The 22,628-nt window shown below is 51.4% G+C and overlaps 1 protein-coding gene across 24 annotated transcripts in view; it reads left to right on the top strand.

Moving 5' to 3' along the window:
• The window catches only part of DENND1A (DENN domain containing 1A), a 553,495-nt gene that overhangs the window by 512,770 nt on the left and 18,097 nt on the right, over positions 1-22,628 (top strand). For 13 of the 24 annotated variants that reach the window (XM_078375906.1, XM_078375877.1, XM_035257037.3 and 10 more), the window contains 2 exons: positions 11,148-11,201; positions 17,629-17,717. In XM_078375906.1, the coding sequence (XP_078232032.1) occupies positions 11,148-11,201; positions 17,629-17,717 (143 nt within the window). The remainder of the gene's footprint in view (positions 1-11,147; positions 11,202-17,628; positions 17,718-22,628) is intronic. The other 11 variants (XM_078375918.1, XM_078375962.1, XM_054236739.2 and 8 more) reach the window with 1 other exon arrangement.

The raw sequence follows: 22,628 nt of genomic DNA, 5'->3' as shown, positions 1-22,628 counted from the left end.
GCATCTGGAGCACCAAAGAAGCAGCTGACAGAATGGCCGCTGGAGCAGGCGCCCCTCCCATCGGTTGTAATGGCACAATGCTGGATTTCAGTATTTTAAATGAAAAATATATGCAGTTAGCTGTGCGCTGACAATGTCCTTGAGGATTTGACAGTGAGATTTTCCAGCAGTTGGTCTTCGTTAGGATCCTGGCGGTGTTTAATAAGGCAGTCGAACTGCTGGCACCTTGGGTTCCTGTTTGTTCTCCGAGGGCTCAGGGGCTGCTGCGGTAAGCACATCGACCAGAGCTGATCATTACAAGGGCGTACGCCACCATGAATAAAAATGTCACACGTTTTCCCATCTCACAGCGGTACAAAATGTCAGTCCTGTCAAACACACATTGCAGGGAGCTGTGTGCAGTCCGTACAAATTGGAGAGCCGCATATTCCCCCAGCCTTCTGATATTCTTCATTTGAAGCTGAAGAAAAACAGTTGTTAACCTATTAGCTAGGATTTTAAACTCTGCTGAGGTGGTGGATGGGTAGACTTTGACACAGATAGAAATGTATTCCAAGGTCCAGGAATTTTAAAACCAGGTTCTTCGTCCATTTGTTCTGAGGGAAGGGGAAAAAAAGCCCCCTCTGTCTAGTGAACTGTCTGTCTTTAACAGACACACTAGGGAAATTTTGGGATATTTCATATCTAAGCTTCCCGTTGCTTCCACGTTTGCATTCCACTCGAAAAGTCTCTTGCTTTTGGGGATGGCCCTGGGGCTTAACCCATTAGGCTAGGAAACCTCTTAAGTAGAGAGTTTTTCCTGCTCAGAAGCATGGCAGAAATGTTGCCAGTCTTGTGGACAGAGTAACTCAAATGATGGGGACGAGGACTGGCTGGTCTGGCATTATTCAGATACTGGGCAATGGCTTCACTGATAATTTGATGCTACTTGCCCACTCTTGGGCAGGCATTTACTTCACACTTGACCACGTGCCAGGCCTTGTGCCAGGAGCCAAGTGTGAACCCTCGGGACTCATCCTCTTAAGGGAGGGACAGAGGTAGGAGTGCCCAATTTTTGTGAGCCAGGAAGAGAGAGAGAGACTTCTCGGGGAAGGGAACAGAGTCATGAGGGATGAGCAGGAATCCATCAGGTGGGCGAGTGAGGGAAGGGCTTATAGGCTCAGCACGTGTGTTGTGAAGGGCCATGGCCAATGGGGGCTGGCTGGAAAGAAGGGGCTGTTTGTGGTGGGGTTTACTGGGGGAAGGACCGTGTCTTGAATAGCCTGCTGGGGACAGGGGCGGGAGCAGCTCCCCTGGGCTGCCAGTGGCAGGGAGAACAGTTGGAGGCTCGTGCTGGCCTGGCCTAGGAGAGGAGTCCTGGTCTCCATTTCTAAAGGGTGCTAAGCACTCCTATCTGGACCTCTTCAAAATCAGGAGAATGCTTCTAATTTCCTTGTTGCATCCTGTTGGGGTGGACATCACTCCAGAGATGATAAATTAGCCTGGTTTTGCTGAGCTGGCCCTGGCCCTTAAATGTACTGAGCAAATCCTCACCGAGTAGGGACATGGGCCTGGTGAAATACAGGCAGCTGCAAAGACAACCCTTTCTGTGTGGTCAGAACAGAGTTAGCAGGACAAAAAACTCGAAGGACATCAGAGGGAGGACTCCCCGGGGAGTGAGAAGAGACCCCTCGACCCCAAGGGGATGTGTTTTAACATATTCCTTCTGCTGTTTGTATGTCGGGTCTCGTGGGAGGAGCGTAGGTTTCTTTGGAGTCAGGCATACTTGGTCTTGGATTCTGGCTCTGCCACCAGTTAGCTGTCAGGCCTGGCCTGGGCAAGTCACTGAGTGACATGGCCTCAGTTTCTTCATCTTCCACCTTCTTGCAGGTTGCTGAGATCAATAGAGACCTTGCATGTAGATCTCCTAGCACAGGGCCCGGTACGTAGCAAGTGCCAAAAAACAGTAGCCCCAGAGAGGAGCCCATCTCCCCAACATCTGGAAGCCCCTCCTCTAACCTAACCACGTGTCCCCCACCCCCTGGGAATGTCACCCAGGCACCTCAATGGCATCCTAGATGCATCCCAGCAGCAAAGCGCCTGCCTCCTGCCTCTGTCTGGGCAAAGAATGGCATATGTCAGCAAGGTCTCTGCCCCTGCCCAGGCACCAGCCGCATCTGGTGCCCGACCTCCAGCCGCCAATGGGATGCCACCTATTCAGACCGTGCACCTGCACCCGACTAAAAACAAAGGGCTCCCCTCCCCCTGCCCCACTGCTGGCCCTCCTTCCTCCCCCGCCTCTGTCCCCCAAGCGGCTAGGGTCACCCGGCCCCCACGCAGCCTTCTCTCACAGCTGCCTCGCTGCTTTTGTTCAGCATGTGAACTTCCCCGTCAGCCAAGCTCCTTGCACGGGAAGTAATCAGGGATCTTGACAAGGCTTCAAACCACAAATGCCACTACAAATTAACCAGCACCACTACAAAATACTACTCCTGTCAACATCGGGGAAGAATGCACTGCTCTTCAGGACCAGTCTGAGACGTCTTTCAGCTCAGCACTCACTCACGGCAAAGAGAGTGCCAGGACCCAGGCGGAGAGAGTGGTTGACAGGACTGGTGAGCCCCTGAATCCTGAGCGCGCCCTCTCAGGAGACCATCTCTGCGAGACGCTGCTGCAGGTGCTGCAGCTTTTCTTCCAGGACCCCCTTAGATCCTGAGCACCCCCTCATCCCCCTCACAGGTGGCACCTCCAGAGGGCAAGTCATGAGGCACCCAGAAACCTCGCTGTGAAGTCCGCCACCCAGAGAGTGAAGCCCAGCCCCACCTCTATGTGTCCTACCTATGTGCTGTGCCTTTAGGCAAGAGGCCTCCATTTCCCTGCCTACAGAACGGCACCCATAATGGCGCCTCTGTCTGAGAGTCTGCAGGACCACTAGGATATCCTGAGTTTTCCCTGGCCCCTCCCATCCTCCCTTCCTTTCCCTGAAGGAACACATCCTTGTCATCCTATGTGAGTAGACTCTCACCACGTGGAAACCTCTTCCTCAGCCATAATGTGGAAGTCCTTCCTGTGCAACGTCTTGCAAGGAACATCCCTATAGAGTGACAGCTTGCTACCTCTGCAAATGCTTCAGGCCTTAGGATCGCCACATCCCCTCTGGGTGCCCCACTGAGTGGCTCAGGCAAGAAGCACGCTGCACACTATGTGACATCGGGGCCTGGTCTCCAGCTGCCTGGCTGGAGCTCTGAAGCGGAGGCAAGCATTTGATCCTCCCCAACAAGCAGCACAGCCCTCTTCCAGGGCGGACGGAGAGGAGCGGAGACAGCCATGGGAGCTGGGGGCTAGGCAAGAGCTGTGCCTGCGAGAGAGCTTGTTGGGCATCTCAAAGGAGACACTCCACAAAAATATCGCTTCAATGTACTCCTTTTTGGGGGCATATCAAAAGAAGCCCTCTTTTATTTCCATCCCTTGCATAATAGCAGATTTCCAGTCCCAAAGAGTAGAGGAGCCTTGCTCTCGGCCCAGAGTTCCTTTGTAAAGCTACAGAAAGCTTTGTCTTCCCCTCCCAACTGGGTCTTTTTCATGCACAGGTCAGAGCATTGATGTGGCTACTAGCCAGGAAAATTAACCAGGTGAAGACTTTCCTCATTAAATAGCAACAGAGTTTAATTGTGAATTTGCTCTCTTCCCCTCTCCATTCCTAGCTGTGTATCTGACTGAGACGAACTGAGAAATGCCAGGGCCTATCCAGCTTCCCCCTCTGGGACGAGGCCTCCTCCATTGAGGCAAGTAGGAACCCAGCAGGGAAGGGACAGTTCAGAGTGCACATTTCACACAAAGAATCTGAGACCCCCCTTTGGGGCCAGCTTCAGAGGCTAGCTCTGTCATACACCAGCTGCCATCAGGCACACCCACTCCAATCTTTGCAGGCACAGCCCTGAGCCTTTAGCAAACCTGGTTGGGCCCTGTGGCCTCCAGCGTCTGTTCTCTTGTACCTCCTCACCTATCCTACGCTCAGATTAGTATCTGGCCTGTCTCCTGCCAACTTTGACGTTTCACCTACTATGTGGCCCTGCTGTCCCAGCAGTGAAGTGGGGATGCTTATTCTAACAGCACAAGGATGTTGAAGGGATAGTCCCAGATATCCCCTTCACTGGGGTCTGAGTGAATCCTTGGGTCCATTCCCAAACAGCTGCCTGCCCTCGCCCCTGTACACAAACATCAAAGCACCCCTCCCCCAGCCCATAACTCACTCGAGACGAGCTCGCTGGCCCTCTTCTGAAGGCCTGCCATCCACCTGCTCTGTGCAACCCTGGGCAAGTCCTTGCTTCCCCTCATCTGTGAAATGGGTAGTAATCCTCATTCCCTGCAGAGGAGGCTTGAACTGGTGAGTCTGCAGCAGTTGCCCAGGCCCTGGAAGCGCGAGCAGCAGGAAGTGCCTTGGCTCTGCCCACAGCACAGGCGGGCTGGCTCCCGGGCAGCAGGGACACCGCCTCCCCTCCCTTATACACTGCGTTCTCTGCCCCCAAGTCACCACCTGGCAGTCAAGCATTTTCCACCCTGCATCCCCGTGCAGAGCGCCCACTCATCCATGCCACCCAGGTAATTAAATTGATATTCCAACACGCCTTCCCCTCCTGACCTTTTGGAAACAATGTGTTTTGCTGCATCAACAAATTAACTGCAAATCAGATGCTGCCTCATAAATGCCGGTTTCATATCCAATGAGCATACTCACCTGGCCCACACAGCTGACAGATAGAGATGCCGAAGGCCAGGCGGAGACCAAGAAAGGCCAAAGAGGTCCCCTCTTCTCTGGGACTTCTGTGTCAATCATGCCTTCGGTCTTACCCTCTCTTGTGTTCACATCTCCCAGCAGTGGTGTGGCCGGGGCCGGTGGGTTGACAATATGGAGGCCTGGGCAGGCTCCTGTGATTGGAGGGGAGTGTCTGTTCTTAGAAGCCCACCTATCCTCCTCCAATGTGTTTTCTATACCAAGGACGTCAAGGTTTCTCTTACTGTGTCTCTGATTATATCCCTCCCACTGAGCTCAGAAGAAAATCCACAATTCTCAGCCTGACATTCAAGGCCCTCTATTATCTGACCTTCCCCCAGCCCCTCCCAGGTCCTGGCCGACCCTTTCCTCGTATTTAGCCTCTCTCTTGGCTGGTTGAACCACTGTGGTTCCCTGTCTGCTGTTCCCGCACTCCCTACCACCCCCAACCCATGGAAGAACCCATCCGCTGTCCCATTTGCATGACAGCGCCCTCTACCAGAGTCTGGTTCAGACACTCACCCCGGTGCCTGGGATGACAGACACTGTTTGTTGAATGAATGGACAAATGAAATCACATTCCTCCTTTGGAAGGTACCACAGAGAAATGCTCAAATGAGGAAAGAAGGAGAAGGTGTCAGCTACTCTCTCATCAGTCTTTTCTCTACAGCTCAGATCTCTAACAACAGATCCTAACTTCAGAAGGGACAAGGATTAGAAAAAACATGTCAGAAAGGCTTCCAGGTGACTTTGGAAATTTTAGTTGACAAGGATAGCACAATGGGCTAAGAATACCTACTTGTTTTAGTTCTTGCTACTAGCTGTGTGACCTCATACTAGTCCCTTAACCTCTCTGGGCCTCCTGTTTTCTGTCTCTGTAACAGGGAAATAATGCTTCTCTAACTTGCCTCACCAGGGAATGTGAGGTTCAAAAGAAAGAGGAGAAGTTAAAATGCTTTGAAAGGAAAATACATTATATAAATAGAAGAGATTATTATTAAAATCCAGTCTCTCTCAACAGAACCTTGCTGACAGCCCACAGCTTTAGAAAAGCAGGGTCCTCACGTCCACAGGACTTTTGTGGAAAGACCTGTGGGTCCCATGGGGAAGATTGAGTGGTTCCCTTTCATCCTTGGGATATTGGACCAGAACTTCATGTGGCTGTCACTGTACTCTCGTCTCATCGTCACAGTGGCGCTTGTAACCTGGGAGTTATTTCCATTTTACAGAAGAGTTCACTGAGACTTCAGAGGTTAAATAACTCACCTAAGTGGCAGAGCCCATACTGAACTCAACTAGAAAGTGACAGAACCAGTTCTGTCAGTGAACCCGTGTATTTCTAACCCAAAGCCTGTTTCTTGGGGTTTACCTCACCAGTACTTCTTTCTCTATAAGAAATATATTTTCCTGTGGTGCAGGTCAGATCCCACCAGACTATACAGTTCTTAAGGACAAGGACAGTTACTTACTCTCTGAATCCCCTGGTCCTGGCCCCCAGATACTTGCTCCATAAACACACACACAAGGAATCCTTCCACTCTGTGACAGTCAGTCTGTTTCCCCACCAGACGTGTTTCTCAGTAAGGCAGGTACTTTTCATTGACCACTGAAGAAACCTCCAGCCCTTTCCCAAATCTGCTGGCCCTCCCACCCCTCCTGCCATGCCCCAGCTCGGGAAGTGCTGGAGGAACTGTCTAATTGAACTCTCCTTAGCAAAAGATCGCCAAAGGCCCAGTCTTTTTAACTGACTTAAGAAACAGCAGTCTGTGTAGCCACATTTCAACCTGGCCAGGGGACAGAGGATCACGTATAACGTGACCTCAATGCAAAGATGCCCAGATCTCTTGGATTCTCTGCTGCATCTACTTTAAAGCTCTTCCTGTTTTACCTTTGCTTCCTTCAACGGTGGAAAGAGCACTGGATTCACAGTCAAGAGGCCTGAGACCTGCTCCCAGCCCTGCCCATTACCAGCTGCGGGCGTTGAGCAGGTTCACCTCCCTCCAATCTGTTCCCTTGTCTGTGGCCACTAGGACGCTTAGCGAGGCCAGGGGCACCAGGGTAAAACAGAAGCAGGCTCAGGGGCCCAGCCCTACGGTGTGGGCTGGGGAAGCAGAGAACCAGAGCTGAGTCAGATGGGAGACGAACTGCTTCAGGCTCAAAATGACTTTCACTGAGCCCTGGCCACCTCTGCCATCTTCTCAGGCCTCACCCAACACTGTTGTGGTCCCCACATTCAGCTAGTGACAGCTTCAGCTTCTGGAGCACCAGGGCCACTCTCTAGAGGAGGCTGTGCTTTTCTGAGTTAATCCTTTCCTAGCTCATCTTCCCACCCAAATCACCACCACTCACCCACTAAGGCCTGTTTAATGGTCTCCAGAGTCCTCTTCCCCAATCTGTGTCCCCAGCTGGGGACACCCCAGCTTATTTAAAGTGTATCCACCATGGCCAATGGCCCCGCTACACCCTGTCTATGAAGCAGAGACCTCCCTGGCAGTGTGTCCACTGTGCCCCTGGCCCTGCAGCAGGGCCCTAGTGATTGGGCTCACAGATGAGGACACTGAGGCCCAGGGAAGTCACTTGCTTGCCAAAGTCACTCAGCAAAGCAGCTGGGCCTGGAGCCTCTGTTGGAGGAGGAGGGAGCAGGAGGGTACTGCACACATCAGATGCTCTAACGTCCAAAATCTGAGACTGCTTCCCACAGGATCACTGTCTAATCTGCTGGTGACAATCCAGCTGCTCACCTGTCCCCAGCCTCAGCTCTGGTCCCTAGGGCCTGCACACTCCTGGCAGGGCATCCTGATACTTAGTGCAGCCCTCCCGCAAGTCCCAGGGCGGGGGTCTTTAATGCACGCCCCCTGGGAGCTCACCTTTCTCTTCCTGGCGGCCACCCCACAGGTGTCCCCATGATACGCTCCAGCATCAGAACAAGCCCAGGATCCATGAGTGCAGCCCCCTGTCCCTGTGTTTCTCCTCTAGTGTCAGGGTCCCTTCGTGCCGACAACCCTCAGGGAAACCTCCCTGAGCGTCAGAAGGGGCAGCGTGGCTTTCTGCTCTTGGTTGCTGCTGTTGGGTTTTGTTTTCTCTGTCTGGTCGCGCCAGGACATCTGTACCACATTCCTCTTTCTTGGCATCTTTACATCTGCCGGCTGACTGTTAGCCTCTAGGCTGGGTGTGGTCCAGAGGCTGCTTTCTTCCCACCATTTATCAATTCAGTTGCAAAAGAACCAGCAATTCCTGATGACAACCAAAAGAAAGTAAGTTGAAGAATCTGGAGAACTGACTTCTGGTGTGTTTTTACATGTACCAGGAAGTTTAAGCCAAAAATAATTTGCTGAGCACCTATTAGGTGTCAAGTACTCTACTAGACCTATGATAAATAGAGACATGAGCGAGCTCTTAACGATAGTCAGTGTTCTGTGGATATGAGGCAGAGTTTCACCAGAGATGAGATTGCAGAGGTGGATGTGGGGCCCTGAATCTGGAGGGCTTTGAACACCAGACAGCATCTTCCATTCATGGGTGTTATAGGGAAAGCAAGTCTATGTTCAAGTAAATTTGGGAAATAGGACTTTTGTAAGAGTTAATAGGTTTTTGCCTGGTTTGGGTGGGTGTTTTTCTCAAAAGACTCACCAGCCTCTGCTATGCTAACAGGCATTGTGAATCCCCAAAAGGAGAAAGAAGACAGCATTTCTCAGATTTGCCTGGCTGGGGAACCTCCTTTTTTTCCTTCATACAAAGTGTCTCCCAGGATGGTGTGTCTCAGCAGATACCCTGTGAGATGCCAGCCTTCCACTGAGGTGATTTAAGCTGGCAAGTGGCATGATTGGGTGGGCATTCATGGGCATTATTAAAGTCCATTCTGGAAACAAATGTAGGAGATAGACTGGGAGAGGGAGAGGCTGGAGGCAAGGAAACCTTCTAATGGTAATGGTTGCTAATGTCTGTTGGCAACACTGTGCACAGGACCTGACGTCCGTCATCTCATTGAATCTTCCAAACGGCCCACTTGGGTGGGCACTGCTGTTACCTGCACTTCATAGATGAGGACAGTAAGGCTCAGAATGGTCAAATCGTGGGCCTGGAGTAACCCCGGGAGTTAATGGGAGAACTGGGGTCTGTCCAAAAGTGTCTGACCCCAGAGGCTGCCTCAGGAACACTCTGTTGCACTGCCACGTAGCAGGAACGGAAATAGCCCAGGCCAGAGGTGACAAGCAGTGAGGACAGTGGGACTGGAGAAATTGGGCCCCCTATAGTAGAAAGGCCAAGCATAAGAGAAGCAGTACTGGGGAGAGTAGTATAGGAGAGTGGGGTGTCAAACAGAGGACAGCAGCCTGTGTACCTGGCGGGGGTGTGGGCTCCCCGTTCCCTCATCATCTCTTCCTCTCGATGGGCAGTGTGAATGGGTGGGAAGGCCTGTTCCCCTTTACCTCACACACTTCCTGTAAGCCATGAAGGGGAAAAAACATGGCGGCCTTGCCCATTCCCAGGCAGCATCCCCAACTCCCAGGTAGCTGCCAGCTGAAGAAGGGTCTCAAAGCGAGGGTCGGCCCTTATGCCCAGCTAATGACATAAGATCTGGGAAGCCAAGGTGTATTTTTATCCTATGTGTTCTCCATGTGCCACCAGGGAACCCTCTACCAAGTCCCCAGGCCAGCTTTCCCCTCAGGCTGCCCGAGTAGGTTCCGTGCAGGGACCCAGGGACAACTGGGACACAGGCCCTATCCTCCAGGAGTAGCGGGGCAGGTTCAGCAAACAAGTTATAAGGCAGATTTGAGATCTCAGGTATCACTCCCACTCAGTAAAGCCCTAAATCAGCACTGTCCAAGGAAAACATCATGGGAGCTTCCTACAGGAGTCACCTGTGGAATTCTGAATGTGAAACATCAACAAGTGAAATTGATTTTAATATAATTAAAATCAATTAATTATATCCAGTATATCCAAAATATTATTTCAGCATATAATCTAAAGGTTATTACTGTGGCGTTTGACAGCTCCCCTTGTGCTGAGTCTCTGACGTCCAGTGTTTTGCACTTAGGGCACTTTTTTTGTTTTGAGATGGAGTCTCACTCTGTCGCCCAGGCTAGAGCGCAGTGGCAAAGTCTCGACTCACTGTAACCTCCACCTCCCAGGTTCAAGTGAGTCTTCTGCCTCAACCTCCCAAGTAGCTGGGATTACAGGCACCCGTCGTCATGCCCGGCTGATATTTGTATTTTTTTAGGGACAGGGTTTCACCATGTTGGCCAGACTAGTCTTGAACTCCTGACCTCAGGTGATCTGCCTGCCTTGGGCTCCGAAAGTGCTGGGATTTAGAGCACATCTTAGCATGGACTGACCGCTGGGGACATTGGCTCCTATCTTGGCCAGGGCGGGTCTGGATTTTGTCCAGTTAGATGTATCTTTGTGACCTGAGTGACGGAATGGGAAGGAAACAACCAGAAGCCTCCCGGGGATGGCTGCGGGTCTGTGGCCTGGGTCTTGCGTGAATTTCTACTCTCCTTACTAGGCCTCCCTGTCTCCCACACCTGCGGGAGCATGGAGACAGGCATGCTGTTGAAAGGACACCGCTGGGCTTTCAAGATAAACGGTTTGAGGGATGTTTATGCTCTACAGGTTTTGATTCAAATCCTGATTTCAAAAGCCAATCATTTTGTACAAATTTTACTTGTTCATCAGACATTATTGAGCAGATTTTTTCCCAAGTCCCATGCAGCCGGCAGGCACAGGGATGAGCCCCCTTGGAGACCAACATGTAAAAGGTCCCATGGCGGTAGCGGGTGAGGGACCCCACACTGAGTCCCACAGAGCAGGAGACAAGGAGGCAGTGCAAGTTGAGGCAGCACCCAACCTGACGGGCTCTTGAAGGACAAGCACAGTCCGGCTGGAGCAGCTCGTTCCACCCGGAGGGCGGTGGGAAACAAGGCATGAGAGCCCAGTGCTACTTAAAGGGTCTGCCCAGGGCGGGCATGGGTGAAGGCTGAAAAAGGTCTGCGTGGGACACAGTGGGGTCCCAGTCTTGAGGGACATGCAGCACCAGCCCCAAGCCTTGAGCAGGCACCCAAGGACAGGAGGGGGTGTGAGAGGTCTGGAGAGGGTGTGGGTGGCCATATTGCACCTGGGAAGGCCCTCTGGCCTGTGTGGAGCATGGTGGAGGGCGGAGCTGGGGGCCTTGTCGGGAGCTGATTGCAGTAATCCAGGCTGGAGACAGGCTAGAAAGAAAGAATGGGCAGAGGAGCCGGCCTCAGAAGGTGGACAGTGGGGGCAAGAGGGGAGGCATCGAGGATGGCCCTCTGGCTCTGGCTTGGGTGACTGGGTGCCTTCCCCAGGCCGTGTGTGGAAATGCATTGAGCCTTCTCAGTGTATCCTGATGTTTTAAGTTTCCACTTTAATGCAGCTGCAGAGACTCCATCCCACCCGACTGCCTCCCAAGATACAGCGCTCGAGGCCCGTGAGTAGCCAGTGGTTCTGCCCTCCCCACCTAACACTGCCTGAGCCGTCCTCCCTCAGCCTGACTAAACCTCCAGAGTTTGAACCCTCCTGCCTGGCAAAAGAGAACTGGGAATTGGGTTTTTCAGCTTCCCTGTCTGTGTGGCATGAATTTGAGCTTGCATTTTCTGGGCTTCTCTTGCTTTTTTTATGAGTAAGTTTGGTGACTTGCAGATCAGAGCTATAGTAGCAAGGGGGCCACTGTGTGGTGTGTGTGCTGTGTGTGCATCATCTGAGCAAGTCTCACAGGGTGAGCAAGGGGTTCAAAGCCTTCCTCCATTCGCCTATTCCTCACAAAGGAAGCAGAAGTCTGGGAGCAGGGGTCTCTTTCCTGCCAGATCTCGGTCTGGAAATGCCTTTGTACCTTCCTGCGGGTGGAGGCTATGTCCAGAGAGTATGGAGCCAGCTCTTATGGAGACAGGTACCACTCCCCTGCCAGGCCTTCCTTGGAGATCCACCTTCCCATGTAAAGTGCCAAGTAAGAGGCATGGTGGTGCACGCCTGTAGTCCTAGCTACGCCAGAGGCTAAAGTGGGAGGATCACTTGAAGTTGAGGCTACGGTGAGCTATGATTGTGCCACTGCAGTCCAGCCTGGGTGACAGAGCAAGACCCTGTCTCTTAAAAGGTAAAAAAAAAAAAAAAAAAAGAATAAGGATGGGGAAGCAGGAAAAAATATAAACCCACCACCACCTGGGAATGGGCAAAAGATCTGTCTATGGAAAAATATTGGGTCTGGGTCCCAGGTTAAGCCGTCAGTGGAGTCATGTTCCTTGGTAGGTCAGACTTCGGCCATGCTGAGGCATGAGGACTTCAGCAGGTGCCTTGAAAGTGGGAAACCTGCCAGGACCTTTTGGTGAGGGCTGTTTACCAAGGGAGAAGTTTCTCCATCTACCATTCAGTGTGACCACCACTGTGTGACCAACCAAAGCATACCCTACAACCCAGTGTCCTAACTCTCCCGCCCTCAGCAGGGCACGTATCCAAATCCATCTTGTGAAGGCAAGGAGGCCGGGCATGTAGGTGACCGGGTGAACTGCATCTGTTCTCCTTGGGAGATGGACCCAGCATCCACTGGGTAGCTGCTCTCTGGGTGCATGTCGGCCATTCCATGGCACTGTTCCCCTTCCCCTTCCCTCCCCTCCCTACTGTGGGTAGGAGTTAGAGGGCTAGGAGGGAGACTGGGGGGACTTAGATGCCTTCCCCTATGACCACTGTGAGTCTACACTCCCAGCCACACATGACAGTGGATCCATCCCATATCCCCCATCAAAGTGTGGTTGGCCCAAACCCCCATCAGCACAGCTGGCAAGGAGCTAGAATGTGTCTGCTCACTGTCTCTGGAAGGAAGATACAAGCAGCAAAAAGAAACTGCTTTGTGGGGCAGGAGGCCCCTTCTGGACTGAACCTTGTGTGACTAGTGAGAGTTTCAGTACAGTCCTTAACAGCACATGTTTGGGAGGCCCACAGAGGCAGGCTTCAATGCTGAAGTCTCGTGATCTGGCAAGCACTGAAGCTCTCCAAGTCTCATTTTACCTCCTGGGCTGGGCCCTCATTCCTAGAGAGGTTCTGTGAAAAGGAAAATGGATGACATTTGTAGAGCACACACAGTGCCTGGCACACAGTAGCAGTTCTTATTCTTAACAGGTGTTTTTACATCCTACAGCTTCTCAGGAATGGCCCAGTTTATTAATAACCATCATTTGCCTAGGATTTTACAGTCAACAAATCATTCTTAGGTACCTCATCCCAGCTGAGCCTCACAGTAGTTCGGTGAAGCAGGCATCGTCCACCCCTCAGTTTAGCAATGAGAACACTGATGCTTGGTAACCTGACCCAAGTTCCTCAACTGCAGATAAGGTCATCGGGACTCTAGAACCTGTGGTCTTGCCAGCATTCCAAGCTCTCTGGATCTTCCACCTTCTGATTGGGACCTGAAGAGTTTCAGGTTTCAGTTTGTTTCGGATTTTGGAATATTTGCATGATACATCCTGGCTGTGTGCCCCTAATCCAAAATCCAGAGTACTCCAGTGAGCATTTCCTTTGAGCATCATTATGGTGCTCAAAAGGTCCGGGATTTTGGATGGTTTCAGATTTTAGATTTTCAGGTTAGGGATACTCAACCTATATAAAATGCTGGGTGAGAAAAAAATTCAGTCAAGAAAAAAATAACCAGCAGCAGCTGAGCTGTCTGTGGAATCTCCAGTGCCATGTTAGGTCTGGCAGAGACACAAAGGAGAAGAGAATGAATATTCATTGAGCACCATTCATGGTGCCTAGGACTGTGCTGGGCACTTGTGTGATGATTATCTCATTTGTCCAGCCCAGAGCAGGCAGATGCTATCTCCCTAATTTATGGCCGACACCACAGGGATGATGATAGGCCTGATGACAATCCTGCCTTTGAGCCCAGCTTGCCTCTCTCCACTGTCTCTCTTTGTTTTCTACCAAACAGCCTCCCCTTAAGCCAAAGTCAGCAGCAGGTAGCCCTTAGAATTCCCTTCGGAGGCTCGGGATCCTAGGCAGGCAAGTCATGATTCAGGGAAGGATCACTCCCCTTAGAAAAATTCAAGCATTGGAGACAGCTACAGTGGACTCGGTGTTGTCTTACTAGTGTGGGGATCTGTGCAGTTGGAGGGGTGGGCAGCCACATCCATTGGCAACCAGGGACTTGGGGAGACAGATGTTGTGAGACACTGAGCAGCAGGGGCCTCAGGCACTGAGCTCTAATGCAGGAGGTGACTAGCCTACCACTACCTTTGGCTGGACCTGCTGGGTTGATGGCATGCTGAAGCGGCAGGGGGGCCTAGGAGGACCAGCTCTCCTAGGCTTGGAAGTCAGAGAGGCCTGCCCTGGTTTGAATTACAGCTTGGCCACTTCCTGGCTGTGTGACCTTAGGCAGAATCCTAACCTTCTCTGAGCTTTAGTTTCAGAGAAACTAAACCCACCTATAAAATGGGTTTAACAGTACCACCTGGTAAGGGTAATGAGGTTGTATATGTACAGTGCCTACCACAGTCACTGGCATGTCACCTGAACTTCTGCCAAGCCACACCACTAAGAGACCAATTTGGGAGTCACAGAAGGTTGGTGCTTTCTGGGCCGCTAGGGACCATTGATTCTCCATGCATCGGGGCAAGCATTTCCAGGGCACACTGCCACACACTAGGTGGGACCTGGGGAGATGTGGCATATGGAAGCCTGCAAGGGCCTCGAAGAGGACAGCCTACCAACTTCCCGTGTCAGGGGGCCACCAGCGTGGCTTTGCTGGGTCACTTAGCCACAAACGTTCCAAACAGAAGTGCAGCCGTTGGCCCAGGGTAGCAGGGGCGGGGGAGGTTCTAGCCATTCAGCCTTTCTGGAAGGAGCTTTGTAGCCTGGCACCTGTGGCTGGAGTTCAGATGTTACCCAAGGATTTGGTTTTTCTTTTTAAAAATAAGAAGAAGGAAAGAGCAGAAGAAAACCATGCCAGTGTCTCATGGATGAAGGGGCATGGGTTGGGGCCTGCCAGGGAGAGGCAGGCTGCTGTCAGCCTGCTCCTGAAGCGCTTTATAAGCTCTGTATTTATTATTTCTTGCTCACCATTAAAATCAAATGTACTCAGTGCTTTTGTATTCAATAAACATTTAACCCTGCCGACTTAAGATTTCTCAGGTTTTAAATCCAGTGGGGAATTGGCTGGCTTCCCAAGTTTCCCCTCCAGTCCCCCTTGAACAGAGCTGGAAATCTCTGTTTAGCATTTTCTCCCCTGGCGCGGCTGGGACCCTCATGCCAGTGGGGCCAGTCACTGTTGTGTGCCTGTGGGTTTCTTCATCCCCAATGCCCACCCTTCCCAAGCACCCCAGAAAGACAGGTTTGATCGCTGAAATATGAAGAGTCTTGTCTGTATAGTCTGTGATTTGGGCTTAATTAAACTGTTTTGTCTGTGTGTATCTGTGCCTGGTTGTGGTCCGCCACCGTGTGAGTATGTGTGGGTGCGTGTGTGTGATTCATACGTGTGCCTTCACCTCTTGCGCGTGCCTCTGTGTGTATTTGTGAGATTTGTGTACATGGAAGTCTGGAGGCCTCGATGTATCTCGGGATGGTCATGTCTGCAAGTGTAATTTTGTGTCTGGCTTTGTCCACACCAGTCAGGTGTGTGTGACTCCGGGTGTGTTGGCAGCCGTGCTGGTGACCCACCGCCTCTGGGTCTGTCTTTCTCTCCCTCCCCAGCCTCCACGGCTCCGGCGCTCCCCACCCCCCGCCCCTCCCCCCCTGCTCTGTCTGTTTTATCATCCCTAATGAAGCAGTCTCCTCCACCGATCCCGCTGATTGCCAACCCATTCCTTTTGTTTGTTGGCGCTGAGCCATTCAGCGGCACTCTGACAGCTCAGCTCGTCTAATTAGCTCTGTTGTTCTTTTTCCCCATGTTTCACCACGTTGCAAGTTCAGTTGAAGTTGCCACAAACTTAATCCCCCCATTTCAGCCACAAGTTCACATTCTTAACCCGCCTTTATTGTAGCGAGGAGCAGCCCTGTGCAAGGACGAGCTGACAGGCCTTAAAGTCTGACCTTTCCAGGGCCTCCCGGGGCAGGGGCAGAACTGCCCCTTCACCCTAACCCACACTCCCGCCTTTTGTAGGGAGAAGTTGGGGGTGGGGATCATTCCAGCCAGGTGACCCTGCTTACCAGCTGCCAGAGCTGGGGAAAGCAGTTGAGAGTCAGAGGGGTTGCAGGGATACCCACTTGTTTATTCAGCCCGTGTTGACTAAATGTGAGTGTATGGCAGGCCCGGTTCTAATAATGATGATACTAGCAACGTCATTATGCGCCTCTCAGCTTCTGAGCAGCAGCATTCGTTTGTTTCTGAAAATCTTGCTATGACCATGACACACCAGGCAGTCCGCAGAATGCTAGACAGGGACAAGAGAATCCTAAAACTCATCTTCTAATCCAGAGACACCCCCGCCTCGTCTTCCTTTTGTTGTTGATAGGAAGGGACACCCAGGTCACAGAGGAGCAGGATGTGCATTTATTGAACCCCCACTATGTACCAGACCCCATGCGGGGCTCTCCCTGTATCTGGTCTTCACAAACACCCCATAGACAAGACAGCCAGTTTGGTGGAATGCATTTGGTGTTTACCACATCCCTGATCTGCCAAACCAGTCTGAGATCAGAGTGGCCACTCCACAGGAAAAACTTTGGTTAGATCAGGCGTGCGCAGACTTGAGGGCTTGATGAGACTCCATACAGACTTGTCTTTCATGCAGCCAGCTTCTGTAATCTGTGTTCCTAAGCCACTGTGCTGTGTCGCCCACAAGCTTCTGGGGGGCGAGGGGTTTGATGTTCAGGAAAAAGGGCAGGTGGGAAATGGAGTATGCACCTGCTCTCCTTCCCTGTCTGTCCTGGAAAGTCAGCAATTGTGGCATCCCATCCGTAGAGAAAGCAAGCCCCCTGCCTGGGTAGGCTCGGTTGGTTTTGTTGGCACTGAAATTCAGAGATAGACTTTCTCAGTGTAGCTCTCAACCTGTCTCTCTCAGGCACTGGGAGTGTACAGAGATGGCCATGCCAAATTTAAAGCCATGTAATGTTGATTGGACCAAATGAGTGTCCTTCTAAGGGCAGCCTAACCCCTATCACAGGCTCTGGGGGGGGATCAAGGGCTGAAGGCATCTTTTTCTATGGGCCCTCATCTTGGTTTCAGAGGCAGCAGGTCAGAAAAACCCATCTCGCCGCTGCAGCAGCAGCTGTGGGGTTAGGAAGCTGTGTCCCTCCTGATGTGCCCACTGCAGACCCTCCCAGTGGGTCTCCACAGTGCTCACGGCTACAGGAGATGTGCAGCATCCAGGTTGAACCCCGCCAGGAGGAGCCGCACAGGGATGCCCTGGAAGTGGAAAGATGATTTGTATTGCCACTATCTCATGCCTCTTATTTAGAGAGGAAAATAAGCACCCTGTGATTCTGCTGGAAAAAGAGCAAACCAAGCATGTGTACCTTAAAAACAAGTCTGAGTGAAACCCTTTCTTTCTACAAAACCAGCTTATGGGTGTCAGAGGAAGATGGGAGGGAATTGTCACTGATAAGGGGCCTCTTTGTTCCGGGTTCTATATAGACATCATGTCATTGGACCCTCACTGCAGCCCTTCGAGGAGACTGGTGGAACTCTCCTCATCTTGCAGATGAAGAACCAAGCTTTCCAGGAGCACCTTTCTGATTTGAATTCCAGTTAATGTGTCTATCTGCTGCCAATTAGATGGTGATATTTCTATGATAGGCTAGGCTTTTATAGCCTGTAGCTTTGAAAATCCCTAAACATTTTGTGGGGGGTGGCATTTATTCAAGTCTTCAGAATGTTCCTGTATGGCTTTTCCAACTCACTTCTTGGGGGCCTCCCCCTGTACCCCCTCTAGGTGCGCCCACCTCGTCCACATGTTGTTAAGAGACCAAAGAGCAACATCACAGTGGAAGGCCGGAGGACGTCTGTGCCCAGCCCTGAGCAGTGAGTGCCCCATCGCACCTCTCCCTCTGTCTGCAAGAACCCTCTGTCTGCGGGGCCAGCACTTTGTGGAGCCCAAGAATGGAGCCCCAGCCTTTGTGAGGCTTCCCTGGGGCCCCCAGCAGGTGTTTCACAAAGGGGTCATTCAGGGAACAGGGCTTGATCTTTTACTCAGTCTGGTTGTCACAACAGCGGGAGGCCCCAGAGGCCAGGGGGCGGGACATTTGGGTTGGATTTCCAGTGGTGAGGTCCAAAGGGTACTTTGCTGGGTTCAGAAGAAGGTCCTAAGCCTCTTGTGCTGAAGAAGCCGAGACACTAGGTGAGGGTTAGAACCTGGTCAAGAAGGCCAAGTGTTGAACTGGGTCCACCCGCCTTCCTAGGCCTCCACGGCCGAGATCTGTATATGACTGCCCTTATCCACTGCCCCAGCCCTACCAGGACCCTTTGCCCACTTGTGCCACAGCATTTATGTTACTGTGGTTTTTCTTACCCACCTCCCTGAGATGCGGAACTCCCTGGGCATTATGCCCAGCACCTCCCATAGGACTGGCCTAGAGTCACCTGCCCAGGAGGCGTGGGGTAGATAAGGTGAATGAGGCAGAAAGACAAGCAGTGACCTGAGATAGAGCTGCCTGCAGAAGGTGAGGCGGAAGGCCGCAGATAGCCCTGAGTCCAGACCACAGCCGTCTGTAGAAGGTAGCGCGGCTCCCCTTTGTGTGCAAGGCACACAGCCCTCGGTCTCTATCTAGACAACTCAGCAGCGACATGCTGGCTTCCTGTGATGCCTAGAAAAAGTGCATGAGTTCATCTTGGTCTAGGATTGCTGGAGGAGTCAGAAAAATTACCCCAGGGATCCTGAAGTTCTTTGGATGGAAAGGGCCCCCATGTCTGGCTGGCTCTCAGAAAATGTCTCAGGGAAAGAAGGTAAGGGACGTGGCAGGTCCTAGCCAGAATTGGAGCAAGAAGGGAAAGACTGATTCCAAATGCCAAGCTGGGCCTAACCCAAGTCGTAGTTGACTTCAGCGCTCCGGGATTCTCTGGTTGATAAGGGTATATGGTCTTTCAGGAACCAGCTCACCCAGACAGCCCTCAGACTTTCCACCCAGTCGTGGAATTGTGTGTGTGGTGTGTGTGCACGTGCTGGCACACAGGGATGCTCAGTATGAGATATTTGGAAGAGGACTCTTGAAGTTGGGTGTGAGTTTAACTTTTGCTCTGCACAATAGCCTGGTAGGAACATTAAGGGATGGATTATGATTGCCCCCTTGTGGAGAGAATGCTACATGGCACCTGAGCGCCTCCGACTTAAGATTCCTCCTTAAGGGGATGAAATTTATCACATTTCTTTAAAGTCACCTCTTTAAAACTGGACTCAACCTTTTAGACACTGAACCAGGATACAGGGTCACAGGCCTGTTGTTATTGAGATGTAAGCCAAAACACTCCTGCATTACACAAAATCACCATTTCAACACTAGCTGTACTCCACATCCTAGCATTGCCGATTTTGTGGCCAAGTTCCCGATGAGAGGCTGGACTCCTCATCACATTGACTCACGCGGGTGCTCTTCCCTGCTAGGCAGAGGGGCCGACTCTGCAGTGTGTGCCAAAGAGCCGGCATCTGATAATCCCATTTTCCTACTTATCACCTGAACTGTGTCAGTATCACTTTCAGGTTGGTTGGTTGGGTTGATTGGTTTGTTGTTTGTTTCAATATGTCCTGTTTCTACTTCTGTTGGGAAATATTTGGGGTTGAAATAAACCAGCAGGAGCATGGGAGCCAATTTGGTGGTTGGCAAACTAACAATAGAAAACAAATGACAGGTTTTCCGTGACCGTACATCATGGCAGTGCAACCGCGAGGAGATAGAGGGATACGTTTCAGGACGTCATTCCAAGGGTTTCTGCTCACGTTTGTTTAACAAGGAAGGGGAGGTTGTTCTCCCTTAATGTCAGTGGCATTTCTGTTGCAACCCACTGTTTTTCTACGTCTCTTCCCATGCTGCCTCCCCCACCCCCCCATGGTACTCCTCCCCTTCCAAATGCCATGTCACAACAGCACTTGGATATGTTTTTCTTAACTGTCATCAGCTCCAGCTGGCAGGACCAACTTCTTGAAACACAGGAAGCATCCAGCGGAAAATATTTTAATAAAACAGACTCCTCATAAAATATTGTTTGGAGGAGGGGGAGGAAACCGTCTCCACCAATCTGTTAGCATTGTATTGAGAGATGTGAGAAGACAGGCCGGCAGCAGGGGCCCAATCCTAATGGGCCTTTATTGGGTTGTGAGTCTGTGTTGGGCACACAGACTTGGTGCCTGGCCCTCTAATCCGGCCTGGGTTTTCCTGAATCACAGATCTTCATCTCCACTGGGAATATCAAAGTGCTTCGGAAACTTAGAGGATTAGGGCTGCAGAAGGGGATGCAGGATCTCTGAAGTGGAGGGGAGAGATTCAGTCCTCCTGACTTCTTGCCTCAACTCTCACTTCTAATTACACATTAAATAACCAGCTTTGGCCAGGCGGGGTGGCTCACGCCTGTAATTCTAGCACTTTGAGAGGCCAAGGCAGGCAGATCACCTGAGGTCAGGGATTCAAGACTAGCCTGGACAACATGATGAAACCTTGTCTCTACTAAAAATAGAAAAATTAGCGGGGTATGGTGGCGCACCCCTGTAATCCCAGCTACTCGGGAGGCTGAGGCAGAATAATCACTTGAACCCAGAGGTGGAGGCTGCCATGAGCTGAGACCGTACCACTGCGCTTCAGCCTGAGCAACAGAGTGAGACTCTGTCTCAAAAATAAAATAAAATAACCAGCTTTGTGGGTAGCTGATTAAGATGGGGCTGATTAAGAGCTAGATTGTCTCCTGGAGCCGCTGAGTATCCTGGGACTCCTCAGGGCCCAGAAGCACCAGCCAGCAGCTCTCTGGCCAGTCCACCCATGAAGTTCATTTCTTCCTTCCCAGCCGATGTCCAGCCCTCTGTCGTTCCATCTGTCCATTCATGCATTCAGCAAGTATCTTTGAAAACCTACTAGGCGGAAGCTATGTAAGATTTTTTTAAAGGAGGCCTTAAAAGGGAGTTCCCATGCTGATTCTTGCATTGACCTGCATTTTCCCAAAATGAAATTTTCCTATGTCAAATTTTCTTTTTGGATTAACGGTGGGTTTCCTAGCCCCTTAAAACTGACTGTTGACAATTTCTGGGGAAAACATTCCCTCTACTTTTCAGGTAACATTACTTAGCTAATATTCAGTTACTAAGTCTCTTCAAGAAGTACTGGCTACTTCCATCACTATTGAGAGCACAACTGATGGGACACCTCCGGGCTTCCCTGTGGCTGGGATCAGGGTAGGAGGGATCCCACAGGAGAGGCCGTGGGTTAGACACCAGTCAGCAGGGGGCGCAGTGGAGCACCCATTGATTTCTACGCCCTCTTGGGCCTCGCATCATTTCTTCTTCCAGAGTGGGAGCTCAGGCCCAGAATGGGAATTTGACCAGTCTTCCCGAGGTCGCCCAGTTGAAAAGGCTCGGCCAGCATTCAGAATTCTTGATTTCATTCTCTCCATGATACTCTGATGCTGTCCTTGGAATGGGGCCTTCAAGGTCCATCTTTAGTCTGGTATTGCCCAGAGAGATAGCTCCACATCCTAAATGGAGATGCCTGCCCAGCAGGCCACACTTCTCTCTGGCTCCCTGAAAGCCGGAGTTGGGAACCGGATCTGTTCAGTCTTCTTACCACCAAAGAAATTGTGTGAACTGGTGCCTGAGTGTTTCTTCTTGAGGAAGGAAAGAGAAATGACATTTACTGAACATCCCTTAAGACTGTCAAAGGTATTAGCTGGGCATGGAAGCGTGCGCCTGTAGTCCCAGCTACTCAGGAGGCTGAGGCAGGAGAGTTCCTTGAGGCTGGGGAGTTGAAGGTTGCAGTGAGCTGAGATCACGGCTGTACTCCAGCCTGGGCCTCAGAGCAAGACCCTATCTCAAAAAATAAAATAAAATAAAAAAGATTGTCAAAGCTAGAGGGTAACTTTCCCATTGAACACATAGAGAAACTGAGGCTCAGAGAGACTTTCAGTAATTTGCCCAGGGTTTCTCAGGACAAGAAAATGGTAGGATTAGCTGTCTGATGACAGAGGCATAGTCCATTCTTCTCTACTATCTAAGCTTTTCATTAAGAACCTAATTATTGCCAGGCATGGTGGCTCACAGCTGTAATCCCAGCACCTTGGGAGGCCAAGGCAGGCGGATCACTTGAGATCAGGAGTTCAAGACCAGCCTGGCCAACATGGTGAAACCCCATCTCTACTAAAAATACAAAAATAATGCTGGGTGTGGTAGCTCATGCTTGTAATTCCAGTTACTAAGGAGGCTGAAGCAGGAGAATCACTTGAACTCAGGAGGTGGAGTTTTCAGTGAGCCTAGATCATGCTGCTGCACTCCAGCCTGGGTGACAGAGCTAGACCGTGTCTCAAAAAAAAAAAAGAAACAAAAAGAGTGGGCCATGGTGGTTTCCGAGGCGTGTGCACGTCTGCCAGGCCCCACGTTATTTTCCTTCTGGCCTGCCAGGTATAGGGGAATTGCCCATCTAACTGGATGCTTAGAAAGAGCCAATGGCAGGCTCTGAAAGGCAGCACTGTGGTCTGAGCCCCCAGGCCCTTCAGGATGGCCCACTGTGTGCAGACTAAGGCCAAGGCAGGGAGTGACACATTGAGCCCAGGTCTCTTCTCTCTACCAGGCTGCAGTCATTTGTTCCCTCTGGGAGGCAGCAGTAGGGGCCGGAGCACTGGCCCTCACAGAGTTGCTGAGAGTATGCAGGAGACCATTCTATGCATCTACCCCCTGTTTAATCTCCACAGCCCAGATATTGGGTGTCTTCTGAGTCTTTGGGGGGAGGGGCTTGCAGTGGT

This window comes from Callithrix jacchus, chromosome 1, assembly GCF_049354715.1.
Source record: "Callithrix jacchus isolate 240 chromosome 1, calJac240_pri, whole genome shotgun sequence".
Taxonomy (NCBI): domain Eukaryota; kingdom Metazoa; phylum Chordata; class Mammalia; order Primates; family Cebidae; genus Callithrix; species Callithrix jacchus.
Note: the sequence above shows the minus strand (reverse complement) of the source record. Positions and strands in the feature narration are given on the sequence as shown.